At 45.3% G+C, this 26,695-nt stretch overlaps 1 protein-coding gene across 1 annotated transcript; it reads right to left on the minus strand.

Annotated features, from left to right (window-relative positions):
- Window positions 1–100: 100 nt before the first annotated feature.
- Window positions 101–26,581, minus strand: nup107 (nucleoporin 107). Its single transcript, XM_088644598.1, has 28 exons — window positions 26,291–26,581; window positions 24,285–24,373; window positions 22,690–22,791; window positions 22,068–22,177; window positions 21,498–21,630; window positions 20,288–20,391; window positions 18,953–19,080; window positions 17,158–17,206; window positions 16,224–16,295; window positions 15,609–15,697; window positions 15,073–15,151; window positions 14,328–14,441; window positions 13,289–13,379; window positions 12,674–12,750; window positions 11,691–11,750; window positions 10,599–10,744; window positions 10,060–10,108; window positions 7,983–8,052; window positions 7,293–7,411; window positions 6,975–7,013; window positions 6,702–6,852; window positions 5,599–5,711; window positions 5,076–5,178; window positions 3,989–4,149; window positions 2,918–3,043; window positions 1,795–1,908; window positions 1,244–1,411; window positions 101–321 (listed from the first exon to the last, which is right to left on the minus strand). The coding sequence occupies exons 1-28, from the start codon at window positions 26,296–26,298 to the stop codon at window positions 214–216; spliced, it is 2,772 nt and encodes a 923-aa protein (XP_088500724.1). The 5' UTR covers window positions 26,299–26,581; the 3' UTR covers window positions 101–213.
- Between the last annotated feature and the right edge of the window lie 114 nt (window positions 26,582–26,695).

Below are 26,695 nucleotides of genomic sequence, written 5' to 3' on the forward strand. Positions count from 1 at the left end.
GAAAACTAGATTCATGGTACCAAAACAAATGAAGCTGAAAATTAAAACATTGTGTGAGCATCTTAAACAATGGTTGTTTCAATCTCAGTAAATTACAGCCTTTTTACATTGGTTAACATCTTTATTCAATAGAAAATGAAGACATGGCTTGATGACTGGTTTTCATATAGTTCAAAAACATTAGCAAAAAAAAAAAAACTAAATGCAAACAATTTAAGACTGGATCTCGTATCCCAGCGGATCTAGGCCTTGGTCCAGCAGGAGCAGGGAAGATTCCCGCAACTTCTGTAAGAGCTTCTGCAGTTCTTCCTTGGAAAAGACCTGGCAGGGGGAAACAGAGACACGCAGCATGGCTCAGCGTCCCAGCACATCCAAGATAGAGAGGACACGAGGTCAATTAGCTTTCCACTACCACCTGTAGGGACCCCAATGCACCCACCTGCAAGGCAATGAGCTTTGCCTTCCAAAACACCACACACAGAAGCCTCTGCATCCTAATCACTTGATGAATTACTGAAAGACTGTAATAGTGGCACACAGTACAGTACCTGTTTAAACTGACGAGCAAGCTTGGGGCAACATTATGTGCAACACTGTGTTGCAAGAGGATGCTGTACGTTATCGGTTCAGTTTCTTGTACAAAGTACTGTACAGCCAATGCCTTTACTTAGATGACAGCGTGTAAGATTCAGCAAGGGTCTTTTATTTTTTTGCAAAGCAAGCCAAGACACTGTTCTGAGGTTTGCACTGCTGAAAGCAAGTCAGCTCACGTCCATGCTGTACAGTGGAAGCCAGATTAATAACATCATTTGAGCTGTGCTCCACTGAGCACCTCCTGCAGTTTACGGATTAACAAACCTAACTAAATAAATGAACCTGATGCTTACTGGGGCGAACTAGTGCAGTGGTTGCTATACCCCTTGGGATTGAACTTCAGTATTTCAAGAGAAAGAGGTGAGCTTGCAAATGCATTAAGGATGTCTGCCGGGTCTTAGTGGTGTTAAAGGGAGGTGGTTTACTCAGTACTGTCTCGTGTGCTCTTTGCAGTCAATGAAATAGTATTCATTCAGCTAAGTACAGGTAAAGGTCCTCAGCACAAGCTCATGAATGATCTGTTTTAAGGAGCAGAGGCTGAGCATACTAATTGCCTTAAATGCAGGGAACTGCATATCTAATAGCTTTATGAGTGTCTGGTTTATCCCCCGCAGCCCGAGGGCAGTCTGAGGGCGACGGGTCGGCTCACCTGGTACAGCCTGTGCTGCTCGGAGGCGATGATGTCGGCCAGGCGCAGGCTCTCCTGGTGCAGCTTGGTGCTGTGCAGGACGGTCTGCAGCAGGAAGCACATCATGGGCAGGCACAGCCGCCGCAGCAGAGTCATCTGGTGCGAGCGCTCGGGGTCCTCCTCGGCATCCTGCACACGCAAGAAGCCATCTCAAGCTCTCCCCCCGACAGGCAGCGCATCCCCGGGGTTACAGGCTGCCTCTACTACCACGTCTCCCCAGTCGCTCTCTCCATCTGTGGTGAGGCGCGGACTGCTTTTTTTTAATTAGAAGCTGCTGCAGCCTTTCACACAAACATCCCAAAACAACACCTGTCCGTGTGTCGGATGTTTAAGCAGGGCTGGGCGTCGCGGCCCCTCTAGAGAGAAGGATAGTCAATCCTCCTTTTTTTCTAACACGGTTGCAGAGAGTGCGACGTCTGCTCGGAAACGGCTTTAAAAGTACCTCACGGTTAACCGCATTAGAAGAGAAAAGGTGTCCGACCTGCCCCAGAAACGGAAAAGGAGTTACTCACCTCCCGGACATCCACCATCCAGCCCCCGTCGACAAACAGCAGCACGTTGTAGATTCGTTCTTTCACATCTTCTGTCAGCGCTTCCAGACACTCCTTCCAGTTCTTGTAATCCATCTGAAGTGAAGAAGATTTCATCAGTGCCTAAGGCTTTATGTCCTGCCCTGTACCACTCTGATGCTTTTCCATCCATCTCAAAGCAGCAAGCACTAGCTTTGTAACAATGAAAGATGAGCAGTATGAGAACAGGCATTTCTGTCTTCTTTAAAACTAGAGCTCACTATTTTTTTTCTTTTTACTGTCCCTTAAAACGTGATAGAATTGAATTTGTACTTCTTAGCATACCTGTTTTGAATCCCCCCCCCTCTAGTTTCCATGTAAGAGCTCCAGGCATCAGAAATAAGATGGATGGTGCTCTGACCAACAACTCTGTGAACTCAAGGATGGCCGGCAAGCCAAAGTGTTTACTGTTGATCCACCCCTATGGCTGACTGCTGGGGTTGGAAACTCACTCGGCTAATAATCAGAACCAGTGATGGGAGCTCTGCAGCCCAGCCTGAAGTCTGAACGGCCATCTGTGTGACTGAGCCACCCAAGCAAATACTCTACGTGCATCAGTCTGTAGACTGATTTTTCTGTTAAGTTCGTCTTGGCTTTATTCATACTAATTCTGTCATGTTTGCCTCTGCTGGAGCGCTGTAAAATGAGTTAGCATTGCCACAGCGACTTGTGGAGTCTGTACTCAGCCGAATCTCGTGGTTGTGTGATCATACAGGAAGCCTGCTCCACCTCTACTACATTTACGACCACAACCGTCTCAGGTGGAACAGGTTATATATGATCTGCCTTAGCTTTACTTGGAGCTCTTTGTTTTGACTGCTTCAGATTTTCTGCAGTGTCTTGGATTTGAATCTTGCTTGGCTGGATGATGACGACTCTGGATCGTATCTGCCTACTTGTATTTACCATATTGCCTGGTCCCCTTGACTGTGTTTCCCTAGCTTGCCATTGGGTTCACAAAAACAGACCACTGCTCTCTCTAGCATGTCCAGCAAGTGTCATTACAAATTATGTTTAACATAACTGGAAAAATCACTTAGCTGTCAAAATAAGAAAAAAAAATCACCTTGTATTCCGCCTCCTTCATCTCATGAGCCACGGTCTCTGTGTATTTGGCCTGTGAGGAGAGGGTGGGTTTCTGAGGTGGCGCGTTCATGTGTTTGAACCACTCATTGAATGCCTCGTGAGCTTCCTGAGGAAACAACACACAGCTAATATGAAACACCAAGGAAACTGAAGGCACAGCAGAGGGCGTTTAAATCATATGTTGCAGTCTTCATTCATGTTAGGCTGCACTGATACTTTTGTGAGCAGGCTGGGAATGTAATTAATAATAATAATAATTCCATTAATAATTTGGCCAGGACGCCAGGGTAACTCCCCTACTCATTTCGAGAAACGCACTGGGATTTTAACGATCACAGATAGTCAGGACCTTGGCTTTACAACTCATCCGAAGGATGGTGCTTTTGTACAGTATAGTGTCCGTGTCACTATACTGGGACATTAGACCCCACTCAGACCACATGTTGAACACCCACTACTGGCCCCACTAACACCTCTTCCAACAGGAACCTTAGCTTTCCCAGGAGGTCTTCCATCCAGGTTCTGACCAAACTCACACTTCAGCGGGTAGCCAGTTGTGAGTTGCAGGGCGATATCACTGCTGGCTAATTAAAGGTTCTTTGATTTTCTTCCCACAGATTTAAGACCACAGGTCAAAGGACTGCACAAAAGGGTCAGCCAGTCAAATGTGCCCATGGAAATGTCTCCTAAAAGGTCCCATTTGTAAGTCGACCAAGTTCTCATTTGAAACAGTTGTCTGACTAGACTCCGTATCTTAGATCAACAAAAGGTCAAGCTGTTGCCTTCTGATTTTGCATGCTGGCTGCTCATCAGATCAAGCAACTGTCAATTAGTTGTTGCAGCCTTAACAGACCACTGTGGATCTGAACATCTGCTATTTAACAATTCAGGCTGTCCAAAACGAGACCCTGAAATCAGACCAAGCTATACTGGACTGTGAGGCAGAAGCCCATGTGAGAATTTAAAAAAGGTCATCAAGCCACTAAAGAGAAAAGTCTCTGAGTGTCTCCAGAATGGACTCTTCAGAGTGATGAGGGGCCGGGCCTCTCACCAGGTAAGCACGTATGCACAGGTGCTCCCGAATGGCGTTCTCGTCCTCGGCAGGGAGGGGCATGTCCAGGCCTTGCTCTTCCCACTGCCTGTGGATTTCTCTGATGGAGTCCTCGGGGATCTTGGCAAATACCTCTTTGGCAGCGTCGTGCTTCTTTGAGCCTGTTAGGGAGAAAGGGGCATTAATGGGGAAAGACTTTCATCCTCTTTTCACACTTCCTTCTTTTACTTGGCTCCACGATCGTTAGCCTAGACTGATCCTGGAATATGTGGTTACAGGTAGAAAACCCGGCTCTGCCACAGTTTCAGAGAAAAGCAATTATACAAACTCTTTACAAGAATAAATAGAAATTAAATATGTATTTTCACTTATAATTATGAAAGACCAATTAACTTAAAGAGTATATTGCACGATATTAAGAGTTATTTCCTAAAGCAAAAAGTACATATGATGCTAAACAGGTACTGTACATGTAAGTTTTCATACAAACTTGAGGTACACTCATTTTAATACTACTCCAGCAACGCTCCTACTCAGTGACAAAGAAAGAGCACTCTGGGAATGCAGCTGGCAGGAACTAACATGACTTTGCCAGAGAATTCAGCATCAACCCATCCAACGTCATTAGAAAGACTAATTGAAAAGTTGTTGCAGCATGACAAAAACTATCTCTGTAAACAATCTGGTGCCATGAAAAACCCTTGACGTTACAGCTATCAGGCGAGTCAGAGAAAAGTAACACTGTCGTGGACTTCTGCCAGTTCCACAACAGCAAAAGAACCATTGTGGATGAAGTGAAATATCCTAAGTGAGCATTTCACTTTGGTGTTCAATAAGGAAGAAGTCAACAGTGTGTCAGAGGCAGTGGTAGGACAAAATTTTTCAAAGTTAAACAAGGAATACCATTTTTATCTTTAACAAAAAAATCTATCGTAATAAAAGGAACAAAAACTCTTGTGGGGATCGCCTTTAAAAGTGAAGAAGCGCGCAGAGTGATAAGGGGAAGCAGGTTCTCTTTGGGACGGCACTTTCCTTTCCCCTTGTCTCTGGTACCTCTGTCTACCCCTGTGCCGCACTCCGGACTCACCCAGGAACTTCCTCATGATGGCGTTGCTCTGCTTGAGCGCCTCGGCCCTCTGCGAGGAGTCAAACACCAGCCAGTCGATAACGTCAATCTTCCGCATGTCCTCCTGAACGACACGAGAGAGAGACACCCGGCTCAGCCCCTGCCTCGCCATGGCCTCGACTGCCCACTCCGAGCCCCCCCAGAGAAAACGACAGCGGGAAACGCGCTAGATCCAGCTCATACCAGAAAACCCTAAAACGCCACAGGAGAAATGACCTGTATGTGACAATCTTTTTGCATCGGACTCTATCGCTAAAAATCTCTTAAAAAAATAAATAAAAAGGTGTGAGTGAATAAGAGGGCTTAGTAATGGATTATGTGCGGACTGAATTCTTCCTTGAAAGAATCACCTCTGGTCTGTTGCTTTTCTATGCAAGGGGGTTTCCTGTTATGTCACCAGAAAAACCAGGTACCAGCTATGGTACTGTAACCTAGAAACAAAAACCCACACCCTTCGGGCAGTGAGCCAGCCGTCCTCACACACCTCAGAGGTGCCCGTGAACAGGGCGAGCGTCAGGTCGTGGTGAGCGAAGTCCTCCGTGTCTCTTTCACGAATGTTCTCCACCACAGTTTTGGTTACAGCTGCCACTTCGAGGCCTGTTAACAGTAAAGACATCAAATAGTCATACGGTGCAAGACAAATCAGTGATTTTTTTATAAGTGTATGTCAGAGTATATTTCATAATTTGCTGGCTGAGGCCAGAAAAAAACCTTAGTTTTTATTTTTTTCCTCCAAATTTCTGGTGATTTGAGATCAATGCAATTATACTGGATTAATTACTGAATCGACGTGGCACAAGAAAGCACAATAGAACAGGTGGGATGGCATTAATGCACCGAGGAACGGGCAAAGTAGTTTTCATTCACTGTACAAAAGCATTTACTGAAGTAAAGAAAATCAGTACAGGGCACTTAACAGAACAATGGGCACCTCAATATGAAAAGAACGAAGAACATCTCAATGACAAAACTCCAGGAGAGCAGAAATTAAGAAGTAATATATTGGTAAAGACATGACTATGGACAACAGAGAGCTTTATGTCCTGACCTTTATCAGTGTCTAAGTCCAAAACTACATCAGCTACAGTGCTAATCCCTGATGAGCACATACGTCAAGTGTACTTGGTGAGAATTAGCTGGAGATTGAATTTTCTTCTATCACTTTCTAAAACCTTCAGATTTATTTTAATCCATATGTCTAATAACCTAATTGTTGGTCTTGTTATCTGTGTAGTGAGGCCAACACAATCAAAGCTGATTTGTCTTTAGACTGCATTGATGCTAACATATAAAGAAGTAACTTTCAACAAAACGTCACAGTCAGAATGTTTTCCAGTTGGAATAAACATTGTGCTTATATGCTGAAACTGGCAGATACCACCATTATTTAAAAGAAGAAAAGAAAGACAACCAGAAATAGAACTCGCAATGGCAGAAGAGAGCTTTTAACTTGGTTAAAAACTCTACCAAGTCAGTGAGCTACACCTGGTGAAGTGTGTGAGTGTACACACAAAAGGAAAACTCCAGATGACAGAAAGCATGTCGGTCCACCCTGCTCACAGGCAGAAGAGCCTCCCCTCTCCTCACCTGCTTCCCTGGCCAGGTCCAAGCAGTGTTTACGCTGCTCCGTCTCGGTAACGGACTCCAGGAACTGAGCGTACTGAGCCACCGCCATATCCTGAGGCAAGTGACTGACATAGAAGGCAATCAGGTCAGTGTGTTTCTCTTTGATTAAAAGCTGGAGGGAGAAAGAGAACAAACAGTTTAGCACTCAACACAAAGAACCCACACAGCTGAATAGGAGTTGTGTCCTGTATGCTTCCCTTATAAGTCTATAGCTGGATTATTAATTTGACCTACCTGGATATAAGCCTTCAGGACCTCTATAGCAACCTCCTCCTACAAAACATGGAGATTAAAATGTTTACTTCTGGAACTCAAGAACCAGATGTAACACTTTGCTAATTCCTCGAGAGCTCAACCACACGAAGGCGTGAAAAAGTAAGACCTTCCATGAAACACTGGGGGAGATTTACCCTCAGTTCACCACGCACTGTGAAAGCAGGTTTAGACAAAAATGTGTTTTCCGACCCCAGAGAAGGAAGGAGAGGAGAACAGGGACAGGAGGAGGCAACATTTCCTGTGCTGAGGCGCATCGTTCCCTGGGTCTCGGCCTACCTTGAGCTGCATGCCCAGGCTGCGGTAGAAGAGGACCAGGTGACTCATGAAGCGCAGCAGATGTGAGGGCAGGGCTGGGCTCTCCCGACCAAGCCACTCACTCAACTCCTCGAGCAAACCTGCGCACAGCACACACGTCACATCCCGTTACTGCACACTCACGGAGCACAACGCGCTGTGGACTAAAAACCCCATTTTCGCACCAATTAACGATCTGACCTACACTGGTTTCCATTCAGGCTGCATCAATAAAGATAGGGTCTTGAGTAGTGAAGCTTAAGATCAGTTTACAAATGAACAGACATAAGACGTTTAAACAAATCATCTATTCAGAGAGACAACATTTTAATCTATCAACCTAGGGTGATGTGCAACCCAAGTATTCCAGCAAAGCAAAGTAAAAACATCTATAGTGAACTAGAATATTTGTTCTCTAAACGAGAGGTCGGTTTTCAATAATTTACTCTGCTGACATCCTCTCTCTTTCTGCTCAAGAGTGTGATGTAATGTAACCCCTCATTTCTGACTCTGATGGATGTGAATAACCACTGGTTATATCATTTAAAAGTAAAGCAAAAAGTCATCGTCCCAATGTTTGTTTGCTGTGATCCTTCTCTGTGCCCTCTGGGCATTCAGAAACGGGCCAGTTTCTTCTATACAACAAGGCTGAGAATTTAACCTTGAACGTACCGTCCAGATCTCCCAGGATGATGAACTTCTGAATGATGTGGTAGTGTTCTTTCGTTTCGTCCAGTACTCTCTGCAGATAACAACACCATTCACATTTGTACAAGAAGTACATCCTACATCTTAAGAATGTAAGAAGTGCATCTTAATAAAGAGTTAGATTAGACCAGTGGTTCTCAAACTTTTTGGACCAAGTACCACCCCTGATCAAACCAAAGCATCCAAGTACCACCTACTGTACAAGTCATCTTCTCATAGGAACCCCAGAAATTCTCATTGACCAATATGAGCATGCATGCGCGAACACACTCACATACACATATAATAAATATTATAAGAAACTTTAATTGATATAGTGTGATTATAGGTGGCTTCTCAAAGCACTTTACAGAAAAAAAAACAGGAACAACAATAATTAAAAATAAACAATAAAAAAGCACTATTCTGAGTGGGGTGAGCCTGTTTAGTCGAGCAAAGCAGATGTGAATTCATTTTTCAAGCCTTGATACAATTCACAACAGAGTCTAGCAGATTTTAAATCGTCAGGCATTTTCTTGACGACAAAGGTCTCGCGGTGGATGTTGCAATGCGTCCATTCATTTCTGGAGCAACCTCTCTAATTCGTGCAACTACACCGCTGTGTCGGCTTGTCATCTCAGCACCGTCTGTACAAACTCTGACGCACTTTATCCAGTCGACGCCATTCTCTTTGACAAATTCATTCAGAAGCTGAAATATGTGCTCTCCTGTAGTTCCTGTTGGTAGCGGCTTACAGAACAGAAAGTCCTCATGGGACGTACCCTCAAACTCGTATCCAACGTAAATGAGCAAATTGGCCAAATCGACAACATCTACAGACTTCTCTAATTGCAGTGAAAAGCATCTGCTCATCTTAACGCACTCTATCTGCGTACTTTTGACATCATCTGCCATATCAATAATTCTATGAGTGACAGTGTCTTTTGGAGGGGGCAGCAGGTCAAGCTGTTTAGCAGCTTTTTCTCCACACATAATACGTGTCAGCTCTTTTAAGCCATAATAATGCTCTTAAAAAAAAGTGTGGGGCTTACCTGCTTTAGCAATCCACAAGCTTGCATTTTTCCCCGTTTGCGTTTCAGAAGTCCATCTCAGAAGTTAAAAGAAGTTTTTATTTCATGTGCATGGGAGCGAAATAGAGACGCTTGGTGTATTTTTCTCAAATTAACCAAGAACAACATAAATATTTTTCTGTTATCTATCACTCTTTCCTGTGCTCACAAGATTGCCAGCGTTTGTAGCACGCATTTCTATGCTTTCCTGTACTTACAAGATTGGCGGTGTTCCAAAATCACGCATATTCACCTACATCCCTATTTGCTGGAGATAACTTTTTTTAAATACAACTGGTCACTTACATTCGTAGCACACATTCCTATGCAACGGTATAGAATTACATAGTAGCACTTGTGTCCACTCAAGTATTAGCGAGCGCTGTATCACAGTATGTAGGCTGCGTATTCGACACGTATTAAAACAGAAAATATGAAAACCCGTCCCGATTTTTCAGTGCACACAACAAAGTTCCAGGGTCATATGGCGTACCACCTGGCGGCGCGCCACGTAGTTTGAGAACCACTGGACTAGACAAACATTAAGCACACAAGGGGAACATATATACATGGAAGTTGATAGTACCATGTCTAATGTCTGAAGAGCTAACTTTCTAAAATACAAGGGACATTACTGGTCCTGAGGGTTGTCTTATGTCGGTGAAATCCACAAATACACACTCCATTCCTACTATGCTTTTCATAAGCACTTATAAAGTTATCCTCATGTTGCTATTCTGACATTAGTGTCAGTGACAAATTGGTTTGCTCTTCGTTATAGACCGCTATTCTCCGACAACATGCTAAAAGTTAGCCCTGTTGAGACTTTTCCCCACAGTGCAGCAGATAAGCAATGGAAAACATAACAGCACATTCACTTGGCTCAACAACTCCAAATTAACTGTACAGTATACTTCCAGCCAAAACCATCAGGAAGGATCTTCAATTCAGGCTTTATTTCATTACACCCTAATAAGAACAAGAGCACTCACCTTTGACTCTGTTGCCTGTAGCTCCTCAAACACCTTCTCCATGGTCCAACTACAAAATAAGATGTACCTTTACGATCGGTCTCTGGATGAAAAGGGAGAAATGTCTGACAGGTGGGCTTATTTCAGTTCCTTTATGTTTGATTTGCTAGCATGTGGCGTGAGAAGCTACCCTGTCTACACAACGGTTCACACTCAGACATGGTTACCAAGCTATCATCCGACTCCACACAGACTAACAGTCCTTGCACAGGAGGGGACTGTCAAGCAGAGAGAAGTGAAACCCACATTCCCAATTGCTCAGATGAAGAAGGTTAGAGAAGGGCAATGCTTGACGGCCATAACCGCCAAAGACAAGGAAAGGAGTTTAACCATCAGCCATGAGGCAGGGAGTTGAAATGGAAAAGGATTTCGACTGACGGTAAGACATCAAAGAATGACTGCCAGACCATACTTTCTTATATCTTTGCAGAACAGCCCCTGGACTGTGATCACTGTGCGCCCCAGGGCTGATGTCCTCCAGCAGGTGCAGGTGGTCTTACTTGGCCTCCAGGTACTCTCTGGGCAGCTCCTCCAGTTCGTCGCTGGACGTGCCCAAGGAGCGGATCTCCTGCTCCACCAGCGTGTCCACCATCACTCTGAAGTAGGCCCACACCATGTCCTCCCACGTCTCGCAGACGGGGAGCAGCTGCACAGCAGAGGGGGAGAGGCGGTCAAGTCAGCGGCACGCTTCCAGCAGCTTCGCGAAGACCAGCTCGGTGGATAAAATTACCGTCTTCTGTGAAAACCCCCCGAGTTTCCAGTAAAACACTTATTATAAAATGTGTCTTGAAAATTAAGTAGGACTCGGTGCTCTTGCTGGGCTGTATTCAAATAATTAACACCTTTTCTTAATTACAAAACAATGAACAATGAGGTTGTAAAGCATCGCATACATAATGTTTCAAGTTGCCAATTTAAGTCTCACGAGAGGCTGGTTTTTTACATTTTGGAACATTAGGACTTTTCACTTTGAACAGAAAGGACAGTAGAACAGCCCTGGCAGAAGGCTCTTTCTGAATTTGGCCCTGCTTCTTTACTGCCTACATCCTTTTAATCCTAAACCGCACGTCCAAGAATTTTTATTGTAACGTGTCACACGTGGAAGATGGTAGAAGCATTCTGTTGGGATTTGTATAGCAAGGTCTAAATGAAGAAATGCAAACTCCCACACACTCTACTTTAAAAGATTCATTTTACTGTTTAAAAGAAATTTCAGCCAACAGAGCTTCATCAAATAAAGGACTGTTGCTCCCTCAGTTGCTAAGACCACATATTATTTGTTCTTATAGGAAACATTCCCCTATATATATTGTTTCTCCATAAAACTGACAACTACCGGGGGAGAACATGTATAAATGTTTCAGTTAAGAGTACTCTTGGATTTCTTATGAAGGAACAAGGAATTTCACAGTCAGGAAAGTATAACAAGTCATTTTTTAATTGAGCTGGAATTCACTTTAAGAGCATGACCCCATTCTTAGAAACAAACAGAAATGGCAACAAACAGCAACATACGCGATGCATTTCAGTGGTCTAACAGCTATAAACAAAAATTTGTATAACTTGTGCCTGGGCTGAAAAAAAGAAAGTACCTGTTTAAGATTTCCACTCAGAGCAGCGTAGATCGCTCGTTCATATCTGTTGAATCTCTCCTGTGACAGATAACAGGGTGCAGACGACAAATTAAAAAATGCTAATGTGCCAAGTAAAAGATTACATGCAATTACACATTTACTGACTTAATACTGGACTCCTGGAAGGAGTCCCTCCAGGAGAGTCATTACAAGGACGAAATTAAGCAAAGTCTGTTATGCGGTGACACTCTAGGGAAAGATTGCAGTTAAAAATCAGATTGAGAAAAAATGTAAAATGTACAAAATACAGAATAACCTTTTACATTATCCATATAAAAGTAATTAAAGGGTATGGAAAAGGTGTTATTTAGAGAGAACGCTGAGAAAGTCAGTCTGACCTGGTGGTCCATCCCACAGGAGCAGAAGTTCCAGGGAGGCACAGAACATGTTATTATACACCGTTTACTCCACGCTGAAGTTCAGGTGTTTCTGAATATCTTAGCTATTAAATCGGCACTGCACCTCCTACTCCAACTGTGGAGATTCACCTGCAGGCAGTCCAGTCCAGAGGGGAGAGGTCAGTTCTGGGAGGAATACGGACAACATACTGCCTCCCAGACTCCTTTTACTGGGGGCAGGGCTAAGAATCTACGCTATGGTCCCTTGAGGTTCCAGTGCAAAAAACAAACGAACAAAAAAAAAAATCGACGCTTCTCTAAAAATTAAACTTCATGTCATCCCAATGCACAAAATACTGCGCACTGACTTGAGCGAAACGATAATGGCACCCTTCTTGCAGGGACCCGTCCAGAACGAAAAGTTTTGCCGACTTTTTACTCTTTACTCTTTCCCCTTTCTCACATGTCTGTTACTCTTTCACATATTGAGTCTGGTGGTGGTGGTGGGGGGAGACAAGCGTCTGAGACTGGGGACCCGGGGACACCCGTCCTCAAGCTCTGTGGCCGGTGGAACGGGGAGAGGACAGTGCGAGCAGGCCCTACCTCTTCGGCCATCCTCCAGCAGCAGGCCTTCCACACACAGCGCTGCGGGTTCCCCTCCACCGGCTGCAGCTCCAGCCCTGCGACACACACGCACACACGCCCGCACCCCGCGGGGCACGACGGATCAGGGATCGCACGGCAGCGGCCCACACCCGAATGTGACAGGGTGGGCTGCCGCCTCTGGAGCTCGCTTCATTTTCACATTCCCCCGAGAAACAACCTTATAAGTCTTCCTGCCCAACATCACCACTAAAATGTTAGCAACTGCTGCCATTTGAAATCGAGAGGCGTTAAAAACCCAGCAAAGGAGGTTTGAATCCAGCAGGATTACTAGCGTTGTAAATACTTCTTAGTACATTATACAAAATGTTTGATAGTCATGGAGTGGCTATGTACTAAAATGTCAAACTACAGGTGGACGAGCCTTCAGTTCTCATCTTAAATGTGTATCTGTTCTGCATAAAGCTTGAAAGTCACGAGAAGTAACAAGGTCTTTTGAGCTTTTAAAGGCTGGTCTGGTCAATGAAAGACCTCCCAGCAGGGATACCGAAGTTGATTAAAGAAACATGGATGTAATCCACATTTGGCGCAGGGAACATCGAGATCCGGTTATACCTCCACCGATGTTGGGATCATGGTAGAGTTTCCAGCCCTCCAGCGTGGCCGCTCTCCAGGCCTGACCGCAGCGCTTACACAGACGCTGTGCCTTCAAGCAAACCACACCACAGGGAACGTCAATACACAACCTCCTTTGTCCAGGGGTCACCCTGCCCTTTCCAAATGCCACCCACAGCAAGGAGAAGCTCAGCTTCACAGTCAAATGTCACAGATCGTTTGGGAAGATGGCTTAGGTTAGAGCAGTTCCCCTGTAAATATATATTATACCTGACGGATTTTGCTTTTGAGGAGTAACATTATCTTGTTGAGGTCCCCCTAGAATCAATCCTGAAAATAAATAAGGATGGTTTTACACCTGAATATGTTCCACAAACACACCAAATAATATGGAGGTGGTGAAAAATAAAGAGAACAGCATGTGGCTCATCCAGCAAAGGTACACGCCTGAGTGCAGGTTGAGCTCTGTGACCCTGGTGTTGCGGGTTCAAGCCTGGGTGATGTCACTAGCCAACTGTGACTGGGATTGCCCACACAGCAGTGTACAACCAATCACAGCTGAGGTTACAGAGGGACCTGGCCAGTAACACTGCGACTGCCTGTGGCGTCCCAGGCACTTGTAGACCCGAGGCGCTGCTGGTGAGGAATGCGCCCCTCCTCCGATCAGCGCTGAACCTCCAACACCGGTCCGTGGTGCCCATGCGTGTTAAAGACAAGCAGCTCGAAGGTGGGTGGGCCGGAGGAGTCTTCCTACACTTATTCTCCCTTGCGTGTGGTTGTGGGGTTTGTACAGTAACTGAGAACCGAGATGTGCGAGATGTGTAAAACACACAGTTGGCTATTGCGAAACATTGTAAAGTAAAAATAAGTGGCGTTTCTGAAATTATTTTTAAAAACCTGTGAAAAGACCGTGCCAAGTTTTTTTTACATCAAAGTAAAGCTTTGTGTAATCATGCAGAACAACACACTAATAAAAACTATTAAAAAGCTATTTTCTTACAGCTGCACAACAGTGTAAAGCGGAGCGGTGTGAACTCACCTCGTCGGTCATGCCAGCCCGCACCAGAGTGAAGAGGTACTTCAGCAGCCTGGCGTCGTCTTCGCGGTCAAGGTCCGCCAGGGGCCTCTTCTGTCTCAGTGGGGCATCTGGGTCCTTGAGACACACAACAGTAAGAAAAACTACCGTCGTCCTCTTCCAGCCCATGCCCCTCTGTCGTAAGATCAGTGCTGGGCTACTGAGTAATGGCACACTCAGGCAACGACTCCGGCAAGCAGGTCGGAGAAACCAGGCCAACTCAAATGCCAAAATGAGCAAAGAGGCTATATTAAAGCGAACGTAACTTTGCTCAGGTAAATAGTATGTAAAAACAACGTTGATAAATTGTCATGTTTCATTTGCGCAGCTTAGCAAAAAAGAAGTGTGCAATTTAACATTTACGGTAGAGAAATGTGCCAACATTTGAAAATATTCAGGTGGACTGAAATTTTATGAGAAGTCAAAAAACTGATCTTGATATCTCTTCATAAAAAAACAAAACTTAGCCGAAAACAGCAATCGATTCCTCTCTCACACATGGCGCAATGATGTTAAATCAGCATACAACAGAGAGGATTGGCCCGTTCCAGGGTTTGCTCGGCGCTCAATGCTAGCCACCAGAGCCCTTTCCGGTCTTTTGCGGGCTTAGTCAGCGCTCTTTCGGGGGGGGGGGGAGTTCTCTGATCTTCCTCCTCCCGGACAGCCTGAAGGCTCACAGAGACCCCTCTCTGTCCACAATGGGCCTCACCAGCTCGGTAACCAGGGGTCGGCTGAACCCAGTGTTGGCTGTTGTCCTCCTCAGCTTCAGCGTGTGCAAGGTATTCTCCCTGGGAGACAGGGACACAGATACCACTTGTGTGTTTCACGATGTCCACTGTTACCAAAATAAATCAAATCATTCAAGGCCCTTTCCACGGTCAACACATCGTGAGCTGAATACTAGCACCGCCACTCACTCAAGGGCTCAAGGGAGGAATCAGAGAACCAAAAGCTGCAGATTCCAGTCCGCTGACAGTGCAGATGCATAGACTGGGCTACGAGTTCAAAAAAGAACAAACCTTCTAATCTTTGAACAACATTCTCCAGTGTCCTGGAAACATCCTGTTTAGGAACACAAAAATGTTCTTGCTACACATTTTAAAATACACTCAGTGATATGGGAAAATTTCAATTCATCCCTCAACAAGAACGTCACTAAACACACGGATTGAGCTACTCAATAGGATTCGGCTCTTAGGCAGTGTGAGACACCGCGTGATGAAAATGAACGCAAGCGTCGCTTACCAATATACTGATTTTGCGTAGAACTCTATGTTATCGGAAAAATCCCCTATTTCATCTTTGGCGATACTCTCCAGCCAGTCCACGACAAGCTAGAAATAAAAACGTACAAAAATCATACATTTCCCCGGGATATGACAGACAGGCTTCATCCATGACTGTATAAATGACCAATGCCAGAATTTCCACATAATAGTGAAGAACACATCAAGCTACAAAACAACCAGCTATCACAAACTCTCAAATTCTATCACACATAGTTTCTCACACATTGGAACTGTGCACAAACATCTGGGACAGAAGCCAATATTATGACCCGGTTAATGAGAGGTTCCATGTGTCCTCTCCCATGACCTCAAGCACAGAGACAAAAAATATCTTATTCTGGGGACAAGGACAGGAGCACAGGCAGAACTGTTTGTGCTGTTGGGTGGAATCAGGAATAATGCTGTCCTATTTCTGCCCCATGCTGTACGCTTTACAGAGCTGAACTTTTAGAAGGATCTTGCTCACATTCTGTAATCATCAGCGGTTCTTTTACCAAGGCACTGATGAATCAAAAGCGCCGCTCATTTCAGTGAGAACTGTGTCAACCCAGGGACACAGGAGGACCAGTACCTGGCTCTGGCGCACCATAGAATCCCTCTGAAACAGATGTTCCATGAGCAGCTTCTCACTCTCGTTCGGAGCCTGGAACAAAACACATGCACACAGATGGGGGGCGAGAGACCCCACTCTTTAATAAGGTGACAACAGGGATCGGAACACACAAAAGCGATACTAGACAGTGCAGGAGGCTTTATTTTAGATATCTTGCAGGTTGTACCAGAAACACTTTTCTTAGGCAAGTTCCCAAAACTGCTACCAAACACCCAGCCACCACCCGGCACTGTGAGGCCCTTTGCAAACACACTCATCACACCCATGTGTGTGCATTTTGAGAGTAAGCATTTTTTAACACATCACCAATAAACTAATTATCATCCTGTGGCTCCATTTAAAATGACAGGTTGGCTGTTATTACAGTATCCACAAAGAGCAGCCTGTTACTTTCATCTCACGTCACACTGAAAGAAGGCAGGAGAAACTGAAGGTATTATGCTGGTAACGGCTCTTTAAGGAGCAGCATCAGGTAGTGTGTTAACAGTTGAAAAGGAGGGAAATCACTAAACACAGATTCCCGTCAACTCCTCTCATTAGTTGACTTTAAGAAGTCTTTTTCATATCTTCAGGGTCGAGACAAAATGACTGGACAGATGACTTCACAGACCTAAGCAAGGGTTATCATAACAGATTGTCTGCGCATCTTAAAAGGGATTTAGTCTGTGAGATTTTGCTTGGCCACAATACACTAAGTCGAAGCTTTGCTCATGAGAAAGGATCTTTTTAAAGTTAAAACATTAGCTAAACATCTAGACAATTAAACTTAACACAAATTTCCAATAAGCAGGAAACAGTAATTTTGAGCGCTGGCGACGTGGCTTTGGAAACTCCATCCTCTCCTAGTTGCAGAAGTCACACAAAAGTACAAATTCACTTGAGTTCCACTTACAGAAACATCAATCATGATATCATCCTCCAGAGCCGACTGGATTCTGTCCCTGAAGAAGGAGGCAAAAGACAGTACATTGGAGGCAGCTGCTGAGTCAAACACTGTTGGCCTTCAGAGGTACTCAATCTGAGGGCAAACAGCAAAGGCCAAGGACGTAGCCTTCAGCTAATCGCACACTGACCAGCTTCAGCTCCTTGACATAAACAAGCTGAAGCAGTATCACATGACTAAATGTATCATAGTAGTGCAGGGAGTGGAGAAAAAATGGAAACAGCAATGTCAAATTAATTAAGACGTCATTTAGCCACCATGTGCCGTCAGTGAGGCTTGTATGCACTGGGGTGTAAAGTTTGCCCGAGTCTAGGATATGTGTACTGCCAGCCAACGATGGCATCCCACTCTATGAAGTTCTCAGTGGACAGTTTTGGATGAAACGGGATGCTCGCGTCCCAGCTTGACATTTGCAGTCTGTGACTCTGCAGATGCTCGACTTGTGTTTTACTTTGAATTAACATACAGATACCAGGATCCTAGAGTGTGCCCTTTCCCTGGGAGTTCCTTAGACGCCGCTGCTCTTGAATCATCAGCAAGCTGAGCTGCTTCGGTCACTAAAGTTCTGTCAAACGCCAATAGTCCCCCTCTTTCTAAGTCACTGAAATGTCTCCTGCTCCTAACTTTGCACAGGTAATTCTGTGCACTTAAAGTATCGTCAGATGGATGTGTAAGCATGTGATGATTCGATGGCACAGGAGTCAGGAATAAGGCCCATGTTCAGGCGAGCTGTGAGATCCTGCAGCTTGCAGTGCTCCTGACCTGTGAGTACTTCTGGAAACCTTCCCATGATTTTTTCTAATTTCTGAAGTAAGACCAGTAAACCTGAAATAATAGGACTTTTAAATGCCTATAGTTTTATGTTTAGCAGTGTCACTGTCTCATTTTTAAAGGTTTAAGTGTTTATTTTTGTTTCAACTATGTAAAAGGTGTATTAAGGGGCTGTGCGGTGTCAGAGACAAACACTGAACTGTTAGCTAGATGTGCTAAGCTGATAGGTTAAAGGTGTATGTTTGCTGTGACTTAAGTACATTGTAATTGTGATGTAAAAAAATAAGTTTTGCCGTGCTTAGAGGTGTTGTAGTACATGTAAACGTTTTAAATGGGGGGAATGTACAAGGTGAGTGGTGGGACCCTTGCTAGCATCTTGCAGTACTCCCAGCCTGTAAATACATCTGGAAACTCTCCCATGTTTTTTTCTCATTTTTTAGACTTTTACAAAGAGACACCATGCGAGTTCCTCCTGCATCTGCCACCGACTATCTATGAAGCTGCCAGAACTGGAGGGACCAGCTAGACGTCACCACAGCCAGGAAGCATAGGGACTGTGACGTAGACGCTGTCAGGAAGTTGCCCAGTGTGTTTTATGGGAATTGTAGTTCTTAAAGCCAAACGCTGCTGCTGTGAGTGACCATAACCAGTTTTTACACCCAGCTCCCCAGTGATTATTGTTAACCCTTGGCAGGCAGTGTTAAAAATTAGCTACTGCCTGGCACGGATAAATATAGAGACAGGACAAAAAAAAATCACTGAGGACTTGTCACTAACAGATCTAAAGAAACTACTAACGGTACCCATAGCTTATGGAAAAAACAGCCAAAAAGAGCATCAATTACATAAACATCGTCAAGGACAATCTTCTGCTTTGGATAATGATTAAATTGAGTGCCAGTGTATGCGAAAACATTACCAGCCCAAAAAACCTCTGAAGCCATTGCTGGCTTTCTTCTCCAAACAGGCCTACCTGTAGAGCGAGGTTAACAGGCGCCAGGTCACCATCTCCTGCTGCAGCAGCCACAGCATGCTGGCCGTCTTGGAAAACTTGTTCTGCCCCGGTGCGGCTCTCAGGACGATCTTCTGCAGCATGCGCACCTGGAGAGAGCCCCCAGCTGTTAGCACCTCCCCTCCCGGCCACACTGGGCTCAACACAGCAGCCGGGCACTGTCCTCTCTCCGACTTCACAGCTCGTCCCCGGACTCTCCAACACTCTCAGCGTTACTCACCCAGGAGTCTCCAGCCCTGCTCCTGGAGAGCTCCTGTCCCGCAGGTTTGAGAGTTTGACACTAAACCAACCTAGAACAGCTTATGTACGATCAACTTAAATTGTTAAATTAAGCCAAGGAGCTACCTGAGCCCTCCAGGAGCAGAGCTGCAAGAAATTGCAAGTGTATATAATTCACAAATAACACTCAGGTGGTTTTAGGGTGACCCATCACGCTAACAGAGCGCAAGTCCCAGCGGAGATGGGGAACGCTGCTGTTACTGATCTTGGTCAGTTGCTGCACTTGACATTTTCCTTCAAAGAAACAACTATAAGATGCGTTATCTACAGTCACTAAGTCAATAAATAATAGAAAAGGGAACAGAAATATTAGTTTGTATTAACAGTAGTTAAATTACTTAATAGGGTAAATCATTTCCAGAGCTTAGTTATTTGGCAGTTTTTTAAAACAAGAAAAGTAGATCTCAACATTTTAGGTCCTCATATATTGTGCACAGCGAGAATGTTACACAGCACCTAATGGGGACGTCACCCGAGACTGCAGCACACAGCCTGCAATGAATTCTGAAGCAGGACGTCTGAAGAAGAAGGACTAACCAGATGGGCAGCATGTTGTGTAGTTTTAAAGGGCACCAATGGACTCCGACTAGTGACACTGATGACTTTACCAGAACACTTGAGTCTGGGGGTTGTGTTGAAATCAAACTGAGTCGTTTGTTTTGCTTTCCATGTTGCTACAAGTATATTCACTGAGCTTTGGCATCGTTTGGGAATCTTCTGCATGGAGGTATGTCAGCCTCCAAATTGTCTCGAGTTCAGGGTTCAAACCCAGATTGCAGTGCAACTATGTGGCATCTCCCTGCCTGACCCAAGTCAACCAAGGGTTTTCACCCAGGTGCGCCGGTTCCCTCCCACCCCCCAGAAACAGCAGCTGGCTATGTTCACTGACATCCCTAAATTGCGCCGGCGTGTGTGTGAGCCCAGAGGTGGACTGGCGCACTGTCAAGGCTGGGCTGGGTCTTCCTACTTCCCCTTCTAGGAATAAAAGACTCCCTGATCCTAGACGGATGGACGTACCTGCTCTCCGCAGATGGCCTCATACTCCTCCAGCAGGTCAAAGATGGCACTGGATGAGTGCCTCAGATACGACTGCAGGAAGTCAGGGAACAGGCTCATAGACGCTGTGTGAGACAGAGATAAAAAAAAGACAATACTTCCAAAGGTGGCAATAGGAGGAATTGTAGAAAAAATGGCGTAATACCCTGCTTTATTACCAATCACAATGTCAGCATTTGAATAAAACCAGGAGGCAGTTTTCAAAGATAAGACATTAATTGCTGAGAAAGATTTTCAGATTTCAGAACAAAAGAATACGCTGACCCGCTGACTAATAATTGAAAGAGAAAAACTGTGACAGGTTAACTGCTCTACACAAATCTAAGAGTGACTTTTTAGAAGCAAGTGCCTTATTCCAATACAAAGAAAAAGTAGTGATCGCAATACAATTTTGTCATTGATAGCACTTTAGCAGCAATTTAAAAAATAACTTTTGCACATGGCAAAATTGTACTTCAGTGTTGAACCCTTCCCATTACTTACTATTGCATGCCTCCCTCACTGCTCAGTGCAGAGAGACACAGTTCAGCACTAAGGAGAACACAAGGCTATGTTTATAAAAGCGTGTCAGTCCAACTTTAGACCAGCATCACACCATAAAGTCTAGCTTTAAAGATATAGCACTAGTGGGTAAACAGCACTCTGTAGATACAGCAACTGTATCTATGAGCATGGAAATGTTTAGGAGGTGCAGGATAAAAAGATTCATTCCATCCAACAAACCACAACTACAGGTAAGAGCTTGGATGGTGTTAAAACTAACAGGAACCTGCGACTTTCTGAGATCAAAGCTGCACACACCTGCCACAGGGGTGGCAGGGAGACAGTTTGACAGCTCAGAGTTGATTCTTCCTTGTCTCAGGGGTGTGGGGTGTCTTCAATCCAGTACACCCTGTAATCCCATGTTCACAGAGAGGTTCTAAAGATGGCTGGGCTCATCTCAACACATCTGTGCCACGGAGCAGAAGAAACCTGCCACGCTTACAGCTGAGATCATGGCTGACCTGCTCCCTGGAGAACACTAGACACTTTCATGCAGGGGTGGACCATGTCCTCATATGCTAACCATCAGGGACATAAACAGTGGATGGACATGGAGTTTTCAAAACACAGCTGAGCAAACAGTCCTCCTAATGTTCTAATCATCCTGGATAATCCCTGCTGTCCTCACCTGCCTCTCCAGGGTCTTCTTCCTTCAGCAGGACAGCACTCATGGTGACGTCCTCTGTGAAGCTCACCTCTCCTGTGGCGGTCTGCTGGGGGGACACGTACAGCGTGTTGGTCCAGTCGCTGTCGTCCAGGTTCTGCGTTTTAAAAGAGAGAGAGCTATGAGGACACCTTTTCACAGCTTCTGCTTCCAGGTCAGTAACTGGACATGTAACTATGACGCCCACTGGATGGAGCGTCATAGGAATGACGTTTTTTCTAGGCAGTTTTCACCTTCTCTTTGCAGGGCATCACAGCTTTCCCAAGTCCTCCTTTTTTCTTTATCTCCTTCAAAACTTAAAAGCGAACCACTTAATGTGCAAGCGTGCACCTTTTCAACCGAGTCATTACTTGTTTATGGACAAGAAAAAAACAATAACTAGCATGTGGGGGAAACATTTTTAAAAAAGCAGAAAAGTTTTCCTTTAACTGCTTTCAAAGGTACCCTGGGTCTGTTTGGCAGGAAGCAACAGAAGCTGAATTACTAAGAACTAAGACCCTTTGTCCAAAACGAAAAGTAACGGTGTCTCCTTACCCCCGCGAAGCTGCTGAGGCGACTCGGCGTCTGGATGTAACGAGGGGATCTCCCCCCGGTTCCCAAGATGGCGGACACGTCTGGATTCCTCAAAGCACTCCTGGGAGTGACTGCACAAACAGGACTGGTGTTATTGTCGTTGAATGGCGGGGCCGTTTCAGACTAACGATGCTTAAAACGGTAGAAGTTCCATCCTAGCAGCCCCGTTACTCTTCAGAATAAGAAGACACACACAGGCTGGAGACACGGAGAAGAGGCAGAACACTGTCTCAGACATCTGGGGCTTGAGTGTGGGATGTATTTGCTACTGACGACCCAGAGTCCCTTTCAACTTCGAGAAGAAAAGTGCAGATATTTGAGGACGATGTCCTTTTAAATTTGATCATGCTTCAGAATTTAAATGGCCTGAAACAGACACTAGAGTTTCCTTATGTTTCCTATGCCTCTCCTGCTTAGTATTTAGTTTAGCTTTCAACGTCAAATAAAACCTTATATTATTTTTTTTTTTTATATGAACTTGGGCAAGTAGGCAGCGAGCAGAGCATCGTCTCCCTACTCCAGACGCACACGATTGATGTCACCATTCTGGACGGAGGAGAGTGTGGAGGCTCGAGGGACTTACAGGATCTCTTGAGGAGGGAGCCTGGCGTGCGCAGGAGGGACCTGGCAGGGGTGGTGGTGACCATGGCGGCAGCGCTGGGGCTCTCGCTGCTGGGAGAGGGAACTGGAATCCCGAGTCAAGGAAAACCCAGTCTGGGCTGAGGGCCGGCCCTGCACAGCTGTGGAACCCTGCGTCGTCGTCCCTGCAGGACGTCCCACAGCTCGCAGGAGCGCGGCCAAGAAGAGGGCAGGCAGCGGACCCTGCCACTCCACTTCCCCTGGCCGTCAGTGCCGCACAGAGCTGCAGACCCTTGAGCTCCATTCCCGACCACCGTAGGCGTCTTCCAACCCAGTGCAGAGCCTTCCAGTGTAGTACAAAAGGTCTTTAAGAGTTATCGACCAATATACGGCAAATCCTTAGGATTTCCCTCAAAGTCTACACACTTCCACATAAGCGATTTCTACTGCTCCCTCATTAATACCTCAATTATTTTCGCTACCTCTCACCCTGCACTGAAAATGTACAATCCTGCCATCACCACCTAGCACTCCGAAACCACTTACCTTAAATTCCAAGTCAGGCATCTGTCTAAGTCAGGGGTGCCCCAACCAGTCGATCGATCGCAAGAATATCTGGCAAATAATAAATGGGCTATTTGACTATTTACTTTTTTTGATAGCCTACAAATTTATTCAGATCTGTGCACAGAATGTCATTCATTTGACTGCCCTTGTGTCTGTTTAACCCTTGTCGAATGGGTTGTAAAAGTCTCTTCCCTGAGTGCTGGCTGCCAGTGGGAGAAAAAGGCTATAGGAGCTCCGACTTGACTGAACTGCTGAATGAGCTGAACGTCGAGCTGCAGGGACAAAATAAAAATGTCATCGACATGATCAGCAGTGTCAACACGTTCCAAAAAAAAAGTACAAGGGTTCTCAAGAAAGCTTCTCAGCGCCAATGCTCTCATTAAGTTAGGAGATTTTTTTTCCCCCCAAAATGGGGAACATTACTTGTTCACTGTAGCGTGAGTCACTTGCTTTTGTTGGCTGCCATTTTAGCGATGGGTATCGTTATTGTACTGATGTGCCCACAGTCTGTTTTTCCTATATCAGAGCTTCAAATTCACACTGGTAGATCGCGCTGGACTGGCAAACGAAAAAGTAGATCTTACATTAAAAGAGGTTGGGCACCCCTGGTCTAAGTCCTTTGGTACCCCCTTACTGATTTGACATCATTCTCTGCTGCTCCTATTTTGGCGTCCCAGACAAACAAATCTGACAAGTCGACGCAGGACGCTTGTGCAGAACGAGCACACGGGTCCGAACTATGCTTCCTCTCCCTTCGTGATCCTATTTTCCGCTCACTAACAAGTTCTCCCATCATGCAGACCATGAACTATCTTGGATTCACACAGCTATCCATTGCATTTTTTATTCTCACGCAGGACGTCACAAAACAAGCTGGAGACAGCACACTGCTGACTCTGCCTGTATCCTCCACTCTAGGGTCCAGCAGGAAAAGGCAGCATCAGGGTGTTTATCGGCTGTCTCCCCGGGCCCACGCTGCGCGTTTCCCGCCAGCTGCAGGACAGGGGGCCGGGGGACACAGGGAAAGGATACAGGCCACCTTCTTCTTCAGGCTCCTCCGGCGGGCCGCGCGCGTCACCTCCAACTCCCGGACCACCGGCGACATCAGGTCATTGCAGCCCCTGAGACAGACAGAAATGTCAGCCCCCCTCGCTCTCCCTGAACCCCTGGCGGCAGATCCCCTTAGGCAACATGTCCATTTCCAACCGCATGCTGTCAGGTGTCTTTTTAAAGAAAAAGAGCTATGGTGTTTTATCTTGCTGTGGGTAACGGTAGGCAAGAACAGAACTGCATCTCCCGCCATTAAGAGCAAGTTATTGCTAGTTTACTTCCAACACCGCAGCTCGGGGAGGAGGGTCTTCGCTGGGGACAAGGAAGGGGTGTGACAAATGACATAAGGACATTAAGCCGGCCAACAAGGGAAGGTCATTGAGCCCATCCAGCACATCTGGTAGCTAGTAACTAACTGATCAGAGGATCATCCTGCTGTCTGGGCAGAAGCCACAGCAGGGATCAGCTTTACAGTATGTTCCAGGCTCCCACAACCCTCGGCGTACAGAAGTGTCTCCTGTTTTCCCCTTACGTTGTGCCCATTGATTCATTTCAGGACTTATTCTGAAGAGGCCCACAAGGCTGACTGTGGCTGTACCTCAGGGGATTCGGAATATCTCAATCAGGTCCCGTCGTAATCTTTTCTGTTCAAGACTAAAAAGATTTCGTTTGTTTAGCATGTCAGAAGAGGACATTAATACCAGGACTGTACTCCCAGAATATAGCTATTTTCTGAACAAAAACTGAGTGCTGTTCTAAAATGAGCTCTTATTTGTGCTCTGTAAAATTAAGATCCCTGATTTAAATTCTGCACTTAACTATATAACCTCTTTGATTTTTGGATTGCTTTCACACATTATAAAGAAATAAAAAGATGCTACCATAAGCACCCAATTATTTCTAAATTTGTGTTTCCCGTTTTGTACTTCGTGCTAGTTCTACAATCCGCACGTAACGCTCTGTCTAGATTAAATGTCATCTGGCAGGTGAGGTGTTTGCCCAGTCTGGAATTCTAAATCTTGAATTTACTTGGCTGCTTTCATAGTGTTTGTTCATCCTCATAAACTGGTAGCATCATATGAACTCGATTGTCCTCCACGCCAGAATCTAGATCACTGATAGAAATCCGGTAGAGCACAAGTCCCATGTCCCATGGCACACCACTAATTACATCACAACAGTTAGAGCATTCATCCCTTACCCATGTTTTCTATTCACTACCCTTTAAATTGCAACTCCTAATAATAAAACAAACATGTATTTGAATACTTATCACCTACAATGTTAGAATTAACCTTTTATAATTAACTTTATCGCGTTAATCTGCCGCCGGTGCTCTTGCGTGTTCGGAGAACTCTAGCAAGTGTGTTTGTTAAGCGAGAACTACCCTTTTCCAATCCATGCCGACTATTCCCTAACCTTTTTCTGCCATATGGAGGATCCTCTGCTTTCAACTGTCGTTTCCATAACCCCACATACTGTACATTGACAGTAGTAACCCTGAACTCCCTAGACATATTTTGTCCAGGCGTTCTCGGTCTGCTACTTTCCAACAGCAAAGTAAAAAGCTGATGTGCCGTTAAACGCATTATATAGTGGAATTGCTAAATACCTTCATATAATGTTCATTCTTCGAATTAACTCTGCCTACATCCTTAAATAAAGAGCCCAATATATCGATCTCAAAATGAAAAAATAACCGTTCAGTTCAATGTGTTCATATTACGGGCGCCTGGAGGGTCGAGTATCGAATCCATTTCCACTCATGTACATCACAAATGTTCACAAATCAACGTCGGGTACCCGTCCCACAGGCCACTGTAACAGGTGAGATGTGTTTCACTAGTGTTGTACCCCGCGGCCTACCCTCCAAAACTGGCATGCCACATGTCTCCACACTGCTACGGTACAGTGCAGAACACGGGTATAATAACCATTAAAAACGTGCCACAACTAGGTCGGGAAGAAGAGAATATGCAACATCTTACCACTCCATCGCTGCAGCATTTATATCGGAATAGTCAGTAGTGGACAGAGCGACTTCCCACTCCTTCTTCCCGCTCGGCCAGGGGACTTCTGTCGAGTCCAGAAGTAGTCGATTTCTAACTCAAGAACGGTTTACCCTCAAGACCAGGTCTTCCTTCTTAACTTAAGAAAGGATGGATTTATAGAACCATCTTTACTTTTCGTCCTCTATGGTCACAACAACACGGAATATCTCGAAAAAAGTTGCTGTCTGAATATTTTACCGGTGGGCTGGCCGATCGGTGAAATCGGAGAGCGTGTAGGATGCCTCGTCAGTTGTGGTAAAGAGGGTACACCGAGGAGTCCGCTAGGCCTGCAGACATCAGAGCGCCACCTAGTAGTTGAAACACGAACTACTACCCATCCAT

The sequence above is a fragment of the Lepisosteus platostomus genome, chromosome 9 (assembly GCF_059453375.1).
Source record: "Lepisosteus platostomus isolate fLepPlt1 chromosome 9, fLepPlt1.hap1, whole genome shotgun sequence".
Taxonomy (NCBI): Eukaryota; Metazoa; Chordata; class Actinopteri; order Semionotiformes; family Lepisosteidae; genus Lepisosteus; species Lepisosteus platostomus.

What these genes read in the sequence shown, in the direction of transcription:
- nup107 (XM_088644598.1), bottom strand. An exon ending in CATCATGAGGAAGTTCCTGG is followed by an intron (nt 4,150 to 5,075) that starts GTGAGTCCGGAG and finishes TCTCCCTAACAG; the next exon opens with GCTCAAAGAAGCACGACGCT. An exon ending in TGTGCATACGTGCTTACCTG is followed by an intron (nt 3,044 to 3,988) that starts GTGAGAGGCCCG and finishes TTGTTTCCTCAG; the next exon opens with GAAGCTCACGAGGCATTCAA.